The sequence below is a fragment of the Silurus meridionalis genome, chromosome 8, assembly GCF_014805685.1.
Source record: "Silurus meridionalis isolate SWU-2019-XX chromosome 8, ASM1480568v1, whole genome shotgun sequence".
Taxonomy (NCBI): domain Eukaryota; kingdom Metazoa; phylum Chordata; class Actinopteri; order Siluriformes; family Siluridae; genus Silurus; species Silurus meridionalis.
The window spans coordinates 19,715,060-19,729,448 of record NC_060891.1 but is presented as its reverse complement, the minus strand read 5'-3'; the positions used below and the strand labels follow the sequence as shown (position 1 = coordinate 19,729,448).

Below are 14,389 nucleotides of genomic sequence, written 5' to 3'. Positions count from 1 at the left end.
TGATTAATTGATTGATTGATTCAGAGAGAGAGACCGCATAGTACAGGTACACAGCAACGAATTGCAGTTTAGCATCTAGCAGAAGTGCAAATAGCAGTTGTGCAAATTGACAAGTGCAGATAAATATATAAATGTGTGTACAGCATACAATATATATGTACAACAAATAAATATAAAGGCAATTGTAGTGAAAAATGTACAGAAGCTGTAGAGTAAGCACAACAAATAAGGCTGAGAATTTAAAAACCTTTAATAATTATTATTATTGTCAATAAGGTATTTCAAAAGATTGTCATGACTGCTTATTTTTAGATTTAATAATAATAATAATACACTGCTCTTAGTCACAGTGCAGGCTCAATTAAGAGCCCAGGCTGCAGGATCTGGCCAAACCCTGGCTGAACTCTAAAAAGAGCTGGATTCGATTTGTAATGCACTATTCAGGGTACACATGGCGTTATTTTACACCCTAGATAGTGCACCTAACAAGGGAGTAGTTAGGGGATTTAGGATTCAGCCTGGTGTAATCCGTTTAAGCGGCGCATGCGCAGTGGAGCGAGTTCTGGGAGGGTCGAGGCGGCGTTGACTGTAACCGGCGTTAAAACCGCACCAGTGTCTGGATAACGGTGTTCCAGTGAAGGAAGGACTCGCGGCTTTAATAACACATGACTGGGGGAAAGATAAAGGAAATATGGGACTGGTTTAAAACGTGTTTGTAAGTAAGAGGAATTCCAACGTGTGATTTATTCCGCTTGGAGCTCGAAGTGATGGACCTCGGGGAGAGACTGAGCGTGTTATTGTCGCCTATGGGCTCGCGTTTTGTCCTGGCTTTCGGACACTTTATGCTTTTTGTCTAAGAACAACACGATTTTATTCGTTTTTTTGTTTTATTTATGGTGCTTTTCGTAAGGGGGCGGAATAAAAGCAGAACCTCTGCTACCTGTCGTGTATCTTTCCTTAAAGAAACTCGGAATATCCGGTTTTTTTCCCTCATTACAAAAATATAATTCCATTGAATCTCTATTTTTTTTTTATTATTATTTTTTCAGACTGCGTTTCCACAAATGTGTAGTCTTTCCCCCCCTTGCTGTGAGTGGATAATGATGCAGGTAACTCCTCCAGGTGTGTTGCTATGAGCCCTAGATGCCAGTCACGTGTTGTGGGCGTGTCCATCCCTGCGCGTCTCCAAGGAGACAGATAGACAAAGCAGGAATTGGCATCTGCCAAAATCAACCCAAGTCAAAGGTTCCGGGGATCGCAATGCTGCGGCCTGCCCTCAGTCTGGACGAGGTGGAGGAGAGGGACGAAGAGCAGGAGGACGACGGAGAGGAAGATCTGCGTGATGGAGGGATTCTGTTCATAGTAAACCGGGGAGGCTTACCTGTCAATGAAGAAACGTGGGAGCAGATGTGGAGGCACGTGACCCGGATTCATCCCAGAGGAGAGGAAGTGGAGAAGAGGATCAGGGGAGCCACTGACCTGCCCAAGGTCCCTTAATCTCCTTATACCTTCCTGTATATATTTTTTTCTTCTCTTTTCTACATCTACTTTATTATTTATATAAGCCACAGTTTGTTTCACAGTGCTTTTTTTTTTTTTTTTTATTTTATACTTTCCTGTTTTGAGCTTGAGCTTGAGCTTGAATATCTGGGCTCTGTATTTTTTCATGTTCTCAGAGTGTCCAAATGGGTTTCCTTCAGGTTCTCCAGTTTCCTTCCACCTCTAAAACACATGCTCCTGAGTGTGAGTGTGTGTGTGTGTGTGTGTGTGTGTGTGTGTGTGTGTGTGTGTGCCCAGTGATGAACTGGCATCCCTTCCAGGTTGCCCATGGATCTTCACCAATGATATAATCCTTATATAGTCTCAATTTTCAATGTTTAGTTTTCTATTCTTATTTTCATTTATAACTTATCCTGCTTCTTTCTCTATTCAGTCCCACACCGTATTCATTTTAGTCCTGTAGTCTTTGACAGTCTCTCCTCTATGTCGATTGCATATATTTCGTTGTATTTGTCATCTATTCTTCTTTCAGCTATACCTTTTGTATGCGCCTTTTATCTGTTGTCCTTTTATATTCTCAGCCTTTTGGCATTATTAGAGATTCTTAAACATGATAATGCAAAGACGGTATCATCATGTAATGTTTGGGCATGAGCGAGTTACAGAAAAAAAAAACCCAAGTCTGAATATCTAGTTTCTTAATATTCACTCAAAATCTGTGAGAATATAAAGATGTTGTTCTGGTCTTTGCCTACTTTTAGTCTCCGATGACATGAACTTCCAAAAACATCTATATTGATATTGATTTGACTATCACTCACATACACATTGCTGTATCCATTTCCACATGATCAGAATCGGCACACTTTATTGATCTCGAAGGGAAAATTATTTGATTATCTGCACATTGCTCACCCTCACCCACAAGCTGCACAGATCTAAATGAATGAAAATGTAGACGTATCCAATCAAGAATTGAATACATTACAGCAGTGCATAGCAAGCCACTGCTTTAAAATGGATAAGATGATTCAGTACCAGGGTCAGGAAAATGTACTGTCCATTAACAAATTAACACACAGTACATCACATGAGCGTCCTGGGAGTCAGATGACAGACTGCTGACTATGCAGAGAGACGGGTATGATGTGAGCGGTTGGAACATCATGACATCATGCTTTTTACATGCCCTTCTCTCAAAAGACACGAAATCCTGAGTAGAGGGTTTCACATTTAACACGTATAAACTTTTACTGCACATAGCGAATAGTCTTGAATCCTGAGTAACAACTTTAACCCCTAAGGACACGTTATTTATTCAAGAGCTCTAAAAAAAGATACGCTTTAAATATTGCTGAGTTTGGAAAAATGAAGTATCCTGTGCCAGACTTCCTGGCTCCTTTGTAATTCAGTTTTCAGTATAGATTTACAGAGAGTGTACCGTCTAGACCAATTGCGATTAATACAACAATAATAGAACATATCTTTTCTGTCAAATGCACCAATGTTTTGTTTCATTCCAGGTTTTATGTTTAAACAGATACGTACTGTGATTTTGACAAAAAAAAAGGGCCAGAAGGTTAAACACGTAGCCAATGTGACAGATCCACTTCCTTTTAAATGCTGGCTCTGTGCACGTACTCAACGTCTCTTTGTTAATGTCATTCCTTTGCAAGTGAGCAATTAGGATTCTGGCCATGAGTTTTGCCCTGAAGAGCGGATTTGCTGTCAGAGCGAATGAGATGTTCTGCAGCTGCACTCACTACACCCCCGTGTTAATGGCGTGCCTTATCTTTTTAATCCCTCAGATTCCTGTACCTACTGTGCCTACATACCAGCCAACCACCAGTATTCCACATCGCTTGGAAGCCATACAGAAATACATCAGGGACTTGCAGTATCCTTCTTCCAATATTCAACTCGACACATTTAATGGCACCCATTGATCTTGCAGCTGTAGATTTAGACCTAAAACATCTTGAGTGCTTTGAGTTTAATTTTGTTCCACATAAATCTGTGGTTTCTGGATGTGTGTGTCTGTTTCGTTAAAGTGTATTTAACTTAACAGTATTTAAACAGATACAATCATACTGGAACCCAATTTTTCGAGATCAAAAAGAGCAGACCTCTCACAGCGTGAGTATCTTTCCTTTTCGTTTTTTCCATTCTTTGTTATTCAAAACCTACTGTTACGAAGATCCCGTACTCCCGTAGAATTTTCCAAATACACAGCATCATGTATACATTCCAGTTTAATTCAGTTTTATTTGTATAGCATTTTTAACAATGGCCCTTGTCCCACAGCAGCTTAGCAGAGATTAGAGGTGATGACAAGGACTTTGGGTCTTTTCTCTGCCCAATTTAGGCAAATTTGTGCCCAGTGTAGCTTCAGATTTACGTTTTTGGCAAAAGGCAGTGGCAGCCAATGACCACTAGTAGTATATTTTCAAAGTGTTGTGCATTCTAAAATGCTTTTCTCATGACCATAGTTGTAAAGGGTGGTTGTTTACATTTCTATTAACTTGAACTATTCTGGTCGTTTTATTCTGACCAATAGTATGAGCTTGCTGGATGTTTTTGTGCTTTTTTACATTATTCTGTATGCAAATGGCCACATTAAAGCCACATAGATCACACTTTTTTCCTGTCTGATGTTTAAAAAGAATAACATGAAAAAGCTTTTGACCTGTATAAATAATTGCATGAATGTACAACTGTTCCTAATAATGTGGCTGGAGAGTGTACAAATCCGCTATAAATAAATTAACAGCATAAATTTAAATCCCATAGTGGCCCAAGCTGGTTTATGCTGGTTTGTGGTCTTCTGGTTACTTTAGGCCCCAGCATAGACCGTGCTCATCATTATTGCTGGTACAGTTGGTCTTCCTGGTAGAAACAGGATGGTTGTGTTATAATGCTTGCATTATTCTGGAAACACTCATCCGAGCTGTTTTTAGGAAGGAAATTACAAGCATGTGAATAGGTTTTATTTTCACATGAGGTTTCATATCTTTGCAAGAGTCTTGTTCCTGTTGCTGTTTCTGGCCTGCTGAGAAACATGCAAAGGAAACAGCTGAGGATGTTTAAGGATTGGCTGATAATTCTTACATGGCCAATGACATCAGCTGAAGGAAATTCGATTTCAGCATCATATTACACTAGATGTGTGTCATCCGCTGTAAATGTCAGTGTTTTATTTTTAATGCAAGATGTTTTGAGGGTTTTTTTTGGGGGGGATTTTAAAGACCTTTGCTGAGAGCTCTGTCTCAGTTCCACATTCAGCATTTTTATATGTTTATTTACCTTTCATTCATCATGAGCAACTGCTTCATTCAGGTCAGAGGTATTTAAAATGTAAAGTCTTATCATTGGGAACAATACAGAAATACACCCTTGACTAGATGCCGCCCCAAAAACAGGACACGGCACACAAACACACTTTGGAGCAAATGAATGTGTTATCGAGGGGAAAACTGAGTACAGGAGATAACTCAAGCAGAAACCTTTGTTCCGGGTAACAATAGATAAAGCTGAGCATGTTGATATTTGAGATCACTGTCTGTTTCTGCCACAGGTTAATGGACAAAGCAAAAGAAATGACCAGAGAATGTCTACCGATCAAGTGTTTGGAGGCTGTAATCCTTGGAATGTATCCTTCCACACAGACTTCTACACACATTCTTATATCAGCATATAGATTCAGTGGAACAGCATTGGCCTAACACATGGATAATACAGATAAATAGAAATGTTTTATGGCTGTGAGATAAGGTGAAGATTTTGGGAGGGAAACACAAACCCATAGTCATCACAATTTGTCAGCTGCATCACTGGGAAAAGACTCTTTCCATATGGTTTTTAATACCACATGAGTGTAAACTTGGAGATCTAAGATGTAAAACAAACCTTGAAGGCAAAAGCGGATCTGCTTGCCAAACCTTATGTTTAATGTGAATGCAAAAATGTGTCTAGCTTTTTAAAACAAAGCAGCATAGAAAATACTATACAAATTATTTAAGTAGTTTGGTCTAACTGAATTGCTAAGATTAAATTTAACTGTAATTGGCAAGATCTTGTAGTATATGATTCATCTTGGAGTACAGAATAGATTGTATGGAATTATAACCACTTTGTAGTAAATATTTGCTTCTCTATCTACACCGACCAGTCATAACATTATGATCTGTGAAGTGAATAACACTGATTATTTCTCCATCATGGCACCGGTTAGTGGGTGGGATACATTATGCTGCAAGTGAACATTTTGTCCTCAGAGTTGATGTGTTAGAAACAAGGGTAAGGATTTGAGCGAGTTTGACGAGGACCCAATTGTGATGTCTAGACCAGTGTTTTTCAACGACTGTACCGCGGCACACTAGTGAGAGATTGTCTGGTGTACCATGGGAAATTATACAGTTTTACCTAATTGGTGGGAAAATTTTTAAAACGAATTCGAGTGTCTGTGTCATGTCTGAGTAATTATGTATTACTCTTCCATATCAGTAGGCGGCAATGGGTAAGCTAATTGACTGTACTGTGTTGATTGTATTTTGAGACAAGAGAATTAGTGATGCATGCATATGAAACTTTGATGGCGTGCACCTATTTTGCAAGGCATTGCCAGAAAAAAACAACACGAGGAAATTTTTCAGGTCACATCAGAATATCTTGAAAAAGGAGGACTTAAGTGGGAAAACTGCATGAGTGTCTGCACCGCAGCCGCAGCCATGGTCGGACGCACCAAGGGCTTTGTAAGCATAGTGAAGGAAAGAAACCCAAATGTGATTGTTATGCACTGTTTTTTACACCGTGAGTCCCTCGTTGCCAATACTTTACCAGCAGACCTATTTCCTGTGTTAAAAGATGTTGTGCGAACCTTGTGAAGACATGACCTTCTTGCCTTCTTGTGTGAGGAAATGGGAGCGGAACATAAAGCCTTGTTGCATACGGAGGTCCGATGGTTGTCGTGCATTAGGGTGCTGGCCCATGTGTATGAGCTGCGGGAGAAACTTCAAGTGTTTCTGACAAACGGGGGTCCGATTACGCAAAGCTGCTTGCAAATGATGATTGGTGTGCAAGGCTGGCATACCTGGCAGATATTTTTCCTCATCTAAATAAATTTAACACACGAATGCAAGGTCAAAATGAAAACCTGCTTACAAGTACAGATGAAATTAATGGATTCCGCTCAAAGGTGCACCTCTGGCAACTACATGTGGAAACTGCCAACCTTGAAATGTTCCCACTCACCAAGAAATGGCAAGATGTCAACACTGCTACATTCTGCAAGATAATAGGTGAACATTTAGAAATTCTTGAGGAGAAGATGTTCTTTTATTTCTCTTCAGCCTCTACTGAATGCCTTGACTGGGTTCGGGATCCATATAGCTCATCAACAGCTTTTGGAAAGGACATGACTTTGCAGGAGCAGGAGGAACTAACTGAACTGAGACAAAATCATGGTTTAAAGCTAAGCTTTGGTGATCTACCTTTTAGACAGTTTTTAGCCAACTACTGCTAAGGAGTTCCCCATTCTGTCAAACAAAGCTATTTTAACATTGCTCCTATTTTCCACGACATATCTGTGTGAGGTAAGCTTTTCGAGCCTGACTGCTATAAAAACTAAAAACGGAGAGAGACTGAGAGCTTTCTTCAATTCCCACCAGGATATCAGCTCTGTCACACTGAGTGGGTATAAATAAATTGCGAGACTATATTGTCATTATATATTAGGCTACAGAGTGTCATTTTTTATATTTTTGGTTGGTAGTGTGCCTTGTGATTTTTTTTTCTATTGAAAAAAAGTGTACCTTGGCTCAAAAAACACTGGTCTAGACGACTGGATCAGAGCATCTCCAATACTGCAGCTCTTGTGGGCTGTTCCCGGTCTGTAGTGGTCAGTATCTATCAAAAGTAATCCAAGGAAGGAACAGTGGTGAACCGGCGACATGGTCATGGGCAGCCGAGGCTCACTAATGCACGTGTGGTCCGATCCAACAGACGAGCTACTGTAGCTCAAATTGTTAAAGAAGTTAATGCTGTTAATGCTCGATGGGTCAGGACTGTTTCAGAGGCAAAAGGGAGACCAACACAATATTAGGCAGGTGGTCATAATGTTGTTCCTGATCAGTGTATACTGTTCTTTTAATTCCTGATCGGTTGCTCATGATGGGGACTAATGATGTTTTATGTAACGCATGATGGATATTGTAGTCACAAAATGTTGAGCGACACAAAAGGCAGTGATATTAAGACGGATTTATGTCAGAAATCTGCTTTTGATTGGACTTGCATTCCGACCAAAACCAGACAAAACCTTAAGCCACTAAAAGACTATTGAACCTTTTATTTCTTACCCTGACCTACAGTTACCTCACCAACAGTATGTCAGCTGTGGAACGCTTCCCCATTAGCTTTAAAACTCAGTTCTCAGGGAGCCACTTCCGCCACATCGTGTTGGGGATTCACAGCGGCGGCCGATTCGGGGCCCTCGGGATCAGCCGCCGCGCGGATCTGATGTACAAGCCGCTGGAGTACCGCACCCTCGCCGACCTGCTGCAGGAGTTTCATACCGCCTATAAGGGTTACTGGCACACACTGCGCAAAGTGAAAATTGGTCAGTACGTGTCGCACGACCCGCACAGCGTAGAACAGATCGAATGGAAACACTCGGTGCTGGATGTAGAAAAGCTGTCAAAAGAGGAGCTGAGGAAGGAGCTGGAGAGGCATACACGTGACATGAGGCTCAAGGTGAGGAACAGGTTTCTTTGAGGCATGATTCTTCATTCCTTGTGGTATACAAGTCTACAGGTGTATATTTACATTTGCTAAAATACATAAATAACAAAGCAATGTTCAACACTGTTTATTTTAGAACACTGCAAACCAGAGTGTGATCAGCTGCTTCAGCCAAAGTATAAACACAGATGTGGTGGATAAGTGTAGCACTGTGACAGCATGACAGCCCGGAGGCGTGCTTGCTACAGTATCTATTAGAGGGAGGAACAAACCTGGCTTGAGTTGCGGTTGCCTCAGTCACAGTGTAAACACAGCATTGTCAGCCTTGTCAGTGGCTTAGAAAGCTGGAAATTAAACCGTCAGTGCAGCAGGAACGCCTGTGGTGTACTTAAAAGTGCACTAACGTTTATCTCTGTCACAGAAATGGCTTTTATCAGGCTGTGGCTTTACATTTGGGGTTCATCTCTTTTACTGTGTATGTAATAGAGATGCACAACACTGGCAGTTGATTGCTGAATATAGAAATGAAGATTAGTGATCACTGAACGAAAGATTAATAGTTTTTTTATCATCACAGTTTATTAAAATCAACATTTGTGAACATCAATTTTAATAAAAATGTCTGCTTGGTTAAATTATATATATATATATATATATATATATATATATATATATATATATATATATATATATATATATATATATATATATATATATATATAAATAAATAAAATCTAATTAATACATTTCTTATCATATTGATTCAATTAAGTGATTGATTAAATTGGCACAAATGAAATTGATTAAATAAAATTAAATAAATGGAAAAATGTCATTAAATAGTTTACATTTGTTAGACCCCATTTGGGTAATAAAGATGTATGTATAATTGTGTGTGTGGTTTTACATATTATATAAAATTTGCTAAAGATATGTTCCACTTAACTGTTTTACTTTTTTCAGCATACTGTAACAATGTATTAATTATTTTCATTCTTCATTCATTAGATATGTGGAATTGTCAAGATTTTCTCCATTTAAGAGAAATTCTTGGAGTTGGACATAAAACGCTGAATCTCGGCACTAAACGGCGATCTCATGCATGCGCAAAATAACACATCTACAACAAACTACATATCGTAGTTTCATATCGTAGTCACGACAGCAACCACATGTGCATTTACATATTGTATATGCACTCAGTAGATTGCTCAATCACATACGTCATAAATGTGCTATCCAGTGTGTGTGCTTGTACAGTGAATACATATGATCTAAATGCATGCTGACATTTTGCCATTAATGCACTCATCATTTCCTAGCAGTACTTCCTACTACACAATAAGACTAGGTAGCAATAGGAAAACATTGTACTCCGACATAACGTCCTTAATTGAATTGCATTTCCTCTGTTTTGCATCATACATAATTGCACACATAATTGCATTTCCTCTGTGTGCATCACACACGGCAACATCAATTGGTTTAAATACGAAGGAAATCTCACTGAATTGTCCTAATTTGAACGCTAAACGTTAATGAGAGAAGGGTTTTTTGTCTGCTCTTCTCCTGGTGCCACCTTTAGCACTTTCCTGCTCCTGCTCTTATGATATGATTGTGTATAACTGAGCTTGCATGCTCTTCATCACTTCCAAGTGATTAATGTGCGTGGTGTGGATGGCCGGAGGAGTGGTATCAAGTGAACACAGTAATGCCTTCCTCCATTAGATGGTCTAAAATACTGAGTGATTATGCTCCACTTGTTAGTATGGCATCTGAACTCGGGCACAAGTGCATCTGTTCATGTTCATTTTGAAAAAAATGTATTAACCGAGGGTAATGAATGTGTTGCAGATTGGCAAGCCTGCACCTGTTTCACCCACTAAGGACCGAAAGAAAGACATGGGATCCCCGCTGCGAAACCCAGGCAGTCCCATGCGCAAGACCAGCCGAAACGAGAGGAGGTATTATGCTCCAAAGAATTTGTTCTCTTTAATTAGAACTGCTCATGAGAGCTGAGTGCGGTTTCGAAAGCCCCAGAGCTTTCCTAGTCTTTCTGAACCGTATGAGGACTTTAGCTGTCCGTCAAACAAGAGGGCGGGGATATGGGTGTTATCCACTCAAATAGACATGCAGCACACTTCAGTACAATAATACAAAGAAACGCACCACGTTTGTCAGCCATTGCATGACTATTGTTCTGTGAAAGACATTTGCAACAGAGCAAAGAAACCAATTCAACGACAAGGGTTAATGATCAAATTAGCTATCATGTAGTTCCCCCTATTTTTTTTTAGGGGTAATAAAAACACCAATCAGGCATAACATTATGACATAACATTATGACCGGTGAAGTGAATAACATGGATTGGGTCAGAACTTCTCCAAACCTGCAGCTCTTGTGGGATTTTCCTGGTCTGCAATGGTCAGTATCTATCAAAAGTGGTCCAAGGAAGGAACAGTGGTGAACCAGCGACAGGGTCATGGGCAGCCGAGGTTCACTGATGCACGTTGGAAGCAAAGGCTGAATTGTGTGGTCCGATCCAACACAATTCAGAAGAAGTTAATGGTTTAAATGCTCAACAGGTCAGGACTGTTTTGGCTGCAAAAGGCGGACCAACACAATGTTAGACAGGTAGTCAAAATGTTATGCCTGATCAGTATAAATGCTATCACAATTGTTCCTGGACCCATTTTTCCTCTTATTAATCATATTGGACTCTAAATTTGGTTTGGCTTGTTTTTCTTTTCACTCTCAACCCTGATTAGTTGATGGCTCTCATCTGTCACACTGGAGTCTGACATCTGGATAAAAAAAAATGTCTGATCAGTGTATCATCTGGTATATGATGTACACTATATAGCCAAAAGTTTGTGGACATCTGACCACCACCCTTCCCCAAACGGTCACTAAACTGAAAGCACATAATTGTACAGAATATCTTTCTGTGCTGTAGCATTACAATTTCCCTTCACTTGAGGCCAGAACTGTTCCAGCATGACTGTGCCCTTGTGCACAAAGTGAGCTTCACAAAGACAAATGTCCTGCCTATTTGGAGTAGACCAAATTTAGTGTTCTGCACAGAACCCTGACATTGAGCCCTGCACCTCAGGCCTCCTCGCCCAACATCAAAGCCTGGCGTCAGTAATGCTCTTTCAGCTGAATAGACACAAATCTTCATGAGTGCATTACAAAATCTAGTGTCCATGTACATTTGGCCGTATATGATATGACATGAGTACACACATCAAACACTATATGGACAAAGTTATTGGGACACCTGTTTTTTCCAGCCATAGTTGTTTTTCCCCAAACTGTTATTGCAATGCTTGAAGACAGACAATTGTACAGGGTTTTCGGATGCGGTAGTATAAAATGTTCTCTTCACTTGAACTAGGAGACCCAAATCTGTTCCAGCATGACAATGTCGACATACACAAAGCAAACTCCATGAAGTTCACATGGGTTGGAGTGAAAGTTCTCCTGCTAGAGAGACCTTATTGAATACCTTTGGAATGAATTGCAATGCTGACTGTACCCCAGGCCTCCTCACCTCACCTGTATCAGTACCTGACTTTACTAACACAGTGTCTGAGTGTGTCTCCACAATTACACTCCAAAATCTAGTGGAACATCTTCCCAAAAGATTGGAGAGATTTATAAAAGCAAATTGGGACTAAATTTGGAATGCGATGCTGAAAAAGCAGATACAATACTTATGACCAGGTGTCCGCAAACTTTTGGAAATATAGTGTACGTCATTTATTTTTTTCTGACACATTTCTGACTGTAAATGACATCAGTTAAAATGTTTACATAGAAGAAGCAAATTAAAAGAAACATATGTTAATGGAACATTCATGTGAGGGACATTCTAAAATGCTTAACATGAAAAACGCTTACACATTAATAATAAAGCATACTCTAGGGCTGTTGTGAGACCTGCGATGTTGTAGGGTTTAGAGACAGTGGCATTGAGTAAAAGACAGGAGGTGGAGCTGGAGGTAGCAGAGCTGAAGATGTTAGGGTTTTCGTTGGGAGTGATGAGGATGGAAAGGATTAGAAATGAGTTTATTAGAGAGACAGTGCATGTAGGACATTTTGTAGACAAGGTGAGGGAGGAGGGATTGAGAAGGTTTGAACATGTGCAGCGGAGGGACATGGGGTATATCTGTAGGAGAATGCTGAGGATGGAGCCATCAGGAAAGAGGAAAAGAGGAAGACCAAGGAGGCGGTTTATGGATGTGGTGAAGGAAGACATGCAGGTAGTTGGGTTGAAAGAGGCAGATGTGGAGGACAGGGGGTATGGAGACAGATGATCCAATGTGGGCCACCCCTAAACAGGTTTTTCCTAAACAGAAGAATGATTAACAGGTCGTATTCTGGACTCATGTGCATAGCATGTTTTTTATTAATGTGTTTACTGAGTTGGGGTTTTAGAAGAAGGCACATTGCGTTTTTCACGTTTAGAATTTTAGAATGTTCCTTAATGTAATGAAAAGTGTATTGAAGGAATGTTAATAAATGTTAACAAGGAGAACTGTAAAAATCCAGAAAACATTGTTGCTTTGGTTTGATGAAAGACAAGTTTAATTTTTAAACGGTAATTAAATTTTTGCCTGCTTCTCTGTCTTGTTCTAGGCTATCGGGTGACAAGAAGGCTCTGGATTCGAAAGCCTCAGCTGATATGAATGGATACCAGATCAGGGTGTGAGCGAGGTCTCTTGCATATGAACCATACAGTTCCCAAGAACCAGTCTTGCAGCCAAACTGTTTTTGGTAGATAAACTGACCAGGACGACGAAAAAAAAAAAAAAAAAAAAAGACATTTTTAAGGACAAAATGTTTTTAAACCCGCCAGACTATATACCATGGACAAACTGTGCGAAGCAGTAGTAAAGTCAAATTTTCCAAACCAGTGATGCCATGTCACTTTTAATAAGTCAGCTGAGCAGCTCCATTTCAAGGAACCACTTTTACACCGAGTTCCGGACTGTGTATATACGGCAGTGTGTGTGTACCTGATTATCTTGATCTTTTTTCTTTTTTTTTTACCGACTATTTTTTAATTCACTTGTCAGGTGCCTTGCAAAAGCCTCACAATCAAGCCACTCTTCTGGTAGCGCGGCTCGCAGGGTCTGATTTGCTCAACAGTCAACGCATCTTTCAGATCAGCTGAAGGCAGACAGTTGCTGGTTACACCAACAATCTAAAACACATGTCCTTGTTGCCTCTGTGAACCAAATATACAAAATGTAATGTGTAGAAGAGGCAAATCCAGTGTATTGTCTCTCTGCTGAACTCTGATCAGAGATTGAATATTATTTAGAACTAGACCACATTAACATTAATCTGTTTCAGACTGCCTTTTGAATCAACTCTGCAACATGGACAAACATAAAAATGCCACAGTGTGAACAGAGAATGATGAAACTGAGCTTTTTTTTTTTTTTTTGGAAAAGCTGATGCGTAACTGTCTTGTGATCTCTTCAGTTCTGAGATGGTGGGACGTGTTACGATGCTGTTTTCTGTATTATCTTTTTTTTAACATGTATGAGTGCTTTGTATAGTACACAAGCAACACCGTGCTCCGTGTTTGTTTTTAACTGTCACAGTCCAGTGGATGTACTCCACAGTTATCAAGAAGCCTCAAAAAGTGACTGAACTGATATGAAGGTGTCGAGTCCGACTCTCCGCATGCCATCTTTTTCATCAGTTTACCATTTAATTGTGGACAGAAAGGTTTTAGAATCGGACTGAAAATCCCAGTGTGGCCAAGCATTAGCCTTATCTATTTCCACTATTTAAACAGCCACATTTGACTGAGGGTTTTTTTTTTTTTTCTTACTTTTATAATAGATGTGTTATTTGGAGCATTGAATGCAGATTGTGGGTCTTTTTTTAATTATTATCATTATTATTAAACGTTGACATTTTAACCATTTTCAAATGCAGTTGAATATACCTAGCAGATTTGTCAAGATAAAGAGATTTGATTTCCCTATAGGAAAGTAAATGTGGATGGAATCAGTTTGCGGAATATGAATTAGCATCTGTTTTTGTTAAAGAATCAGACAAACTGTCATTTAGATGCTCATTTTTAATGATCTTTAAATGTAAGTCATTGCCACCGAATGTTTGGTTGTGCTG

General features: G+C 39.7%; 1 protein-coding gene across 1 annotated transcript; it reads left to right on the top strand.

Moving 5' to 3' along the window:
* Positions 1-412: 412 nt before the first annotated feature.
* On the top strand, positions 413-14,178 carry vash1 (vasohibin 1). The gene is made up of 7 exons (XM_046856091.1): positions 413-1,488; positions 3,309-3,397; positions 3,580-3,636; positions 5,075-5,149; positions 7,869-8,250; positions 10,093-10,202; positions 12,881-14,178. The coding sequence occupies exons 1-7, from the start codon at positions 1,144-1,146 to the stop codon at positions 12,951-12,953; spliced, it is 1,131 nt and encodes a 376-aa protein (XP_046712047.1). The 5' UTR covers positions 413-1,143; the 3' UTR covers positions 12,954-14,178.
* Positions 14,179-14,389: the final 211 nt, after the last annotated feature.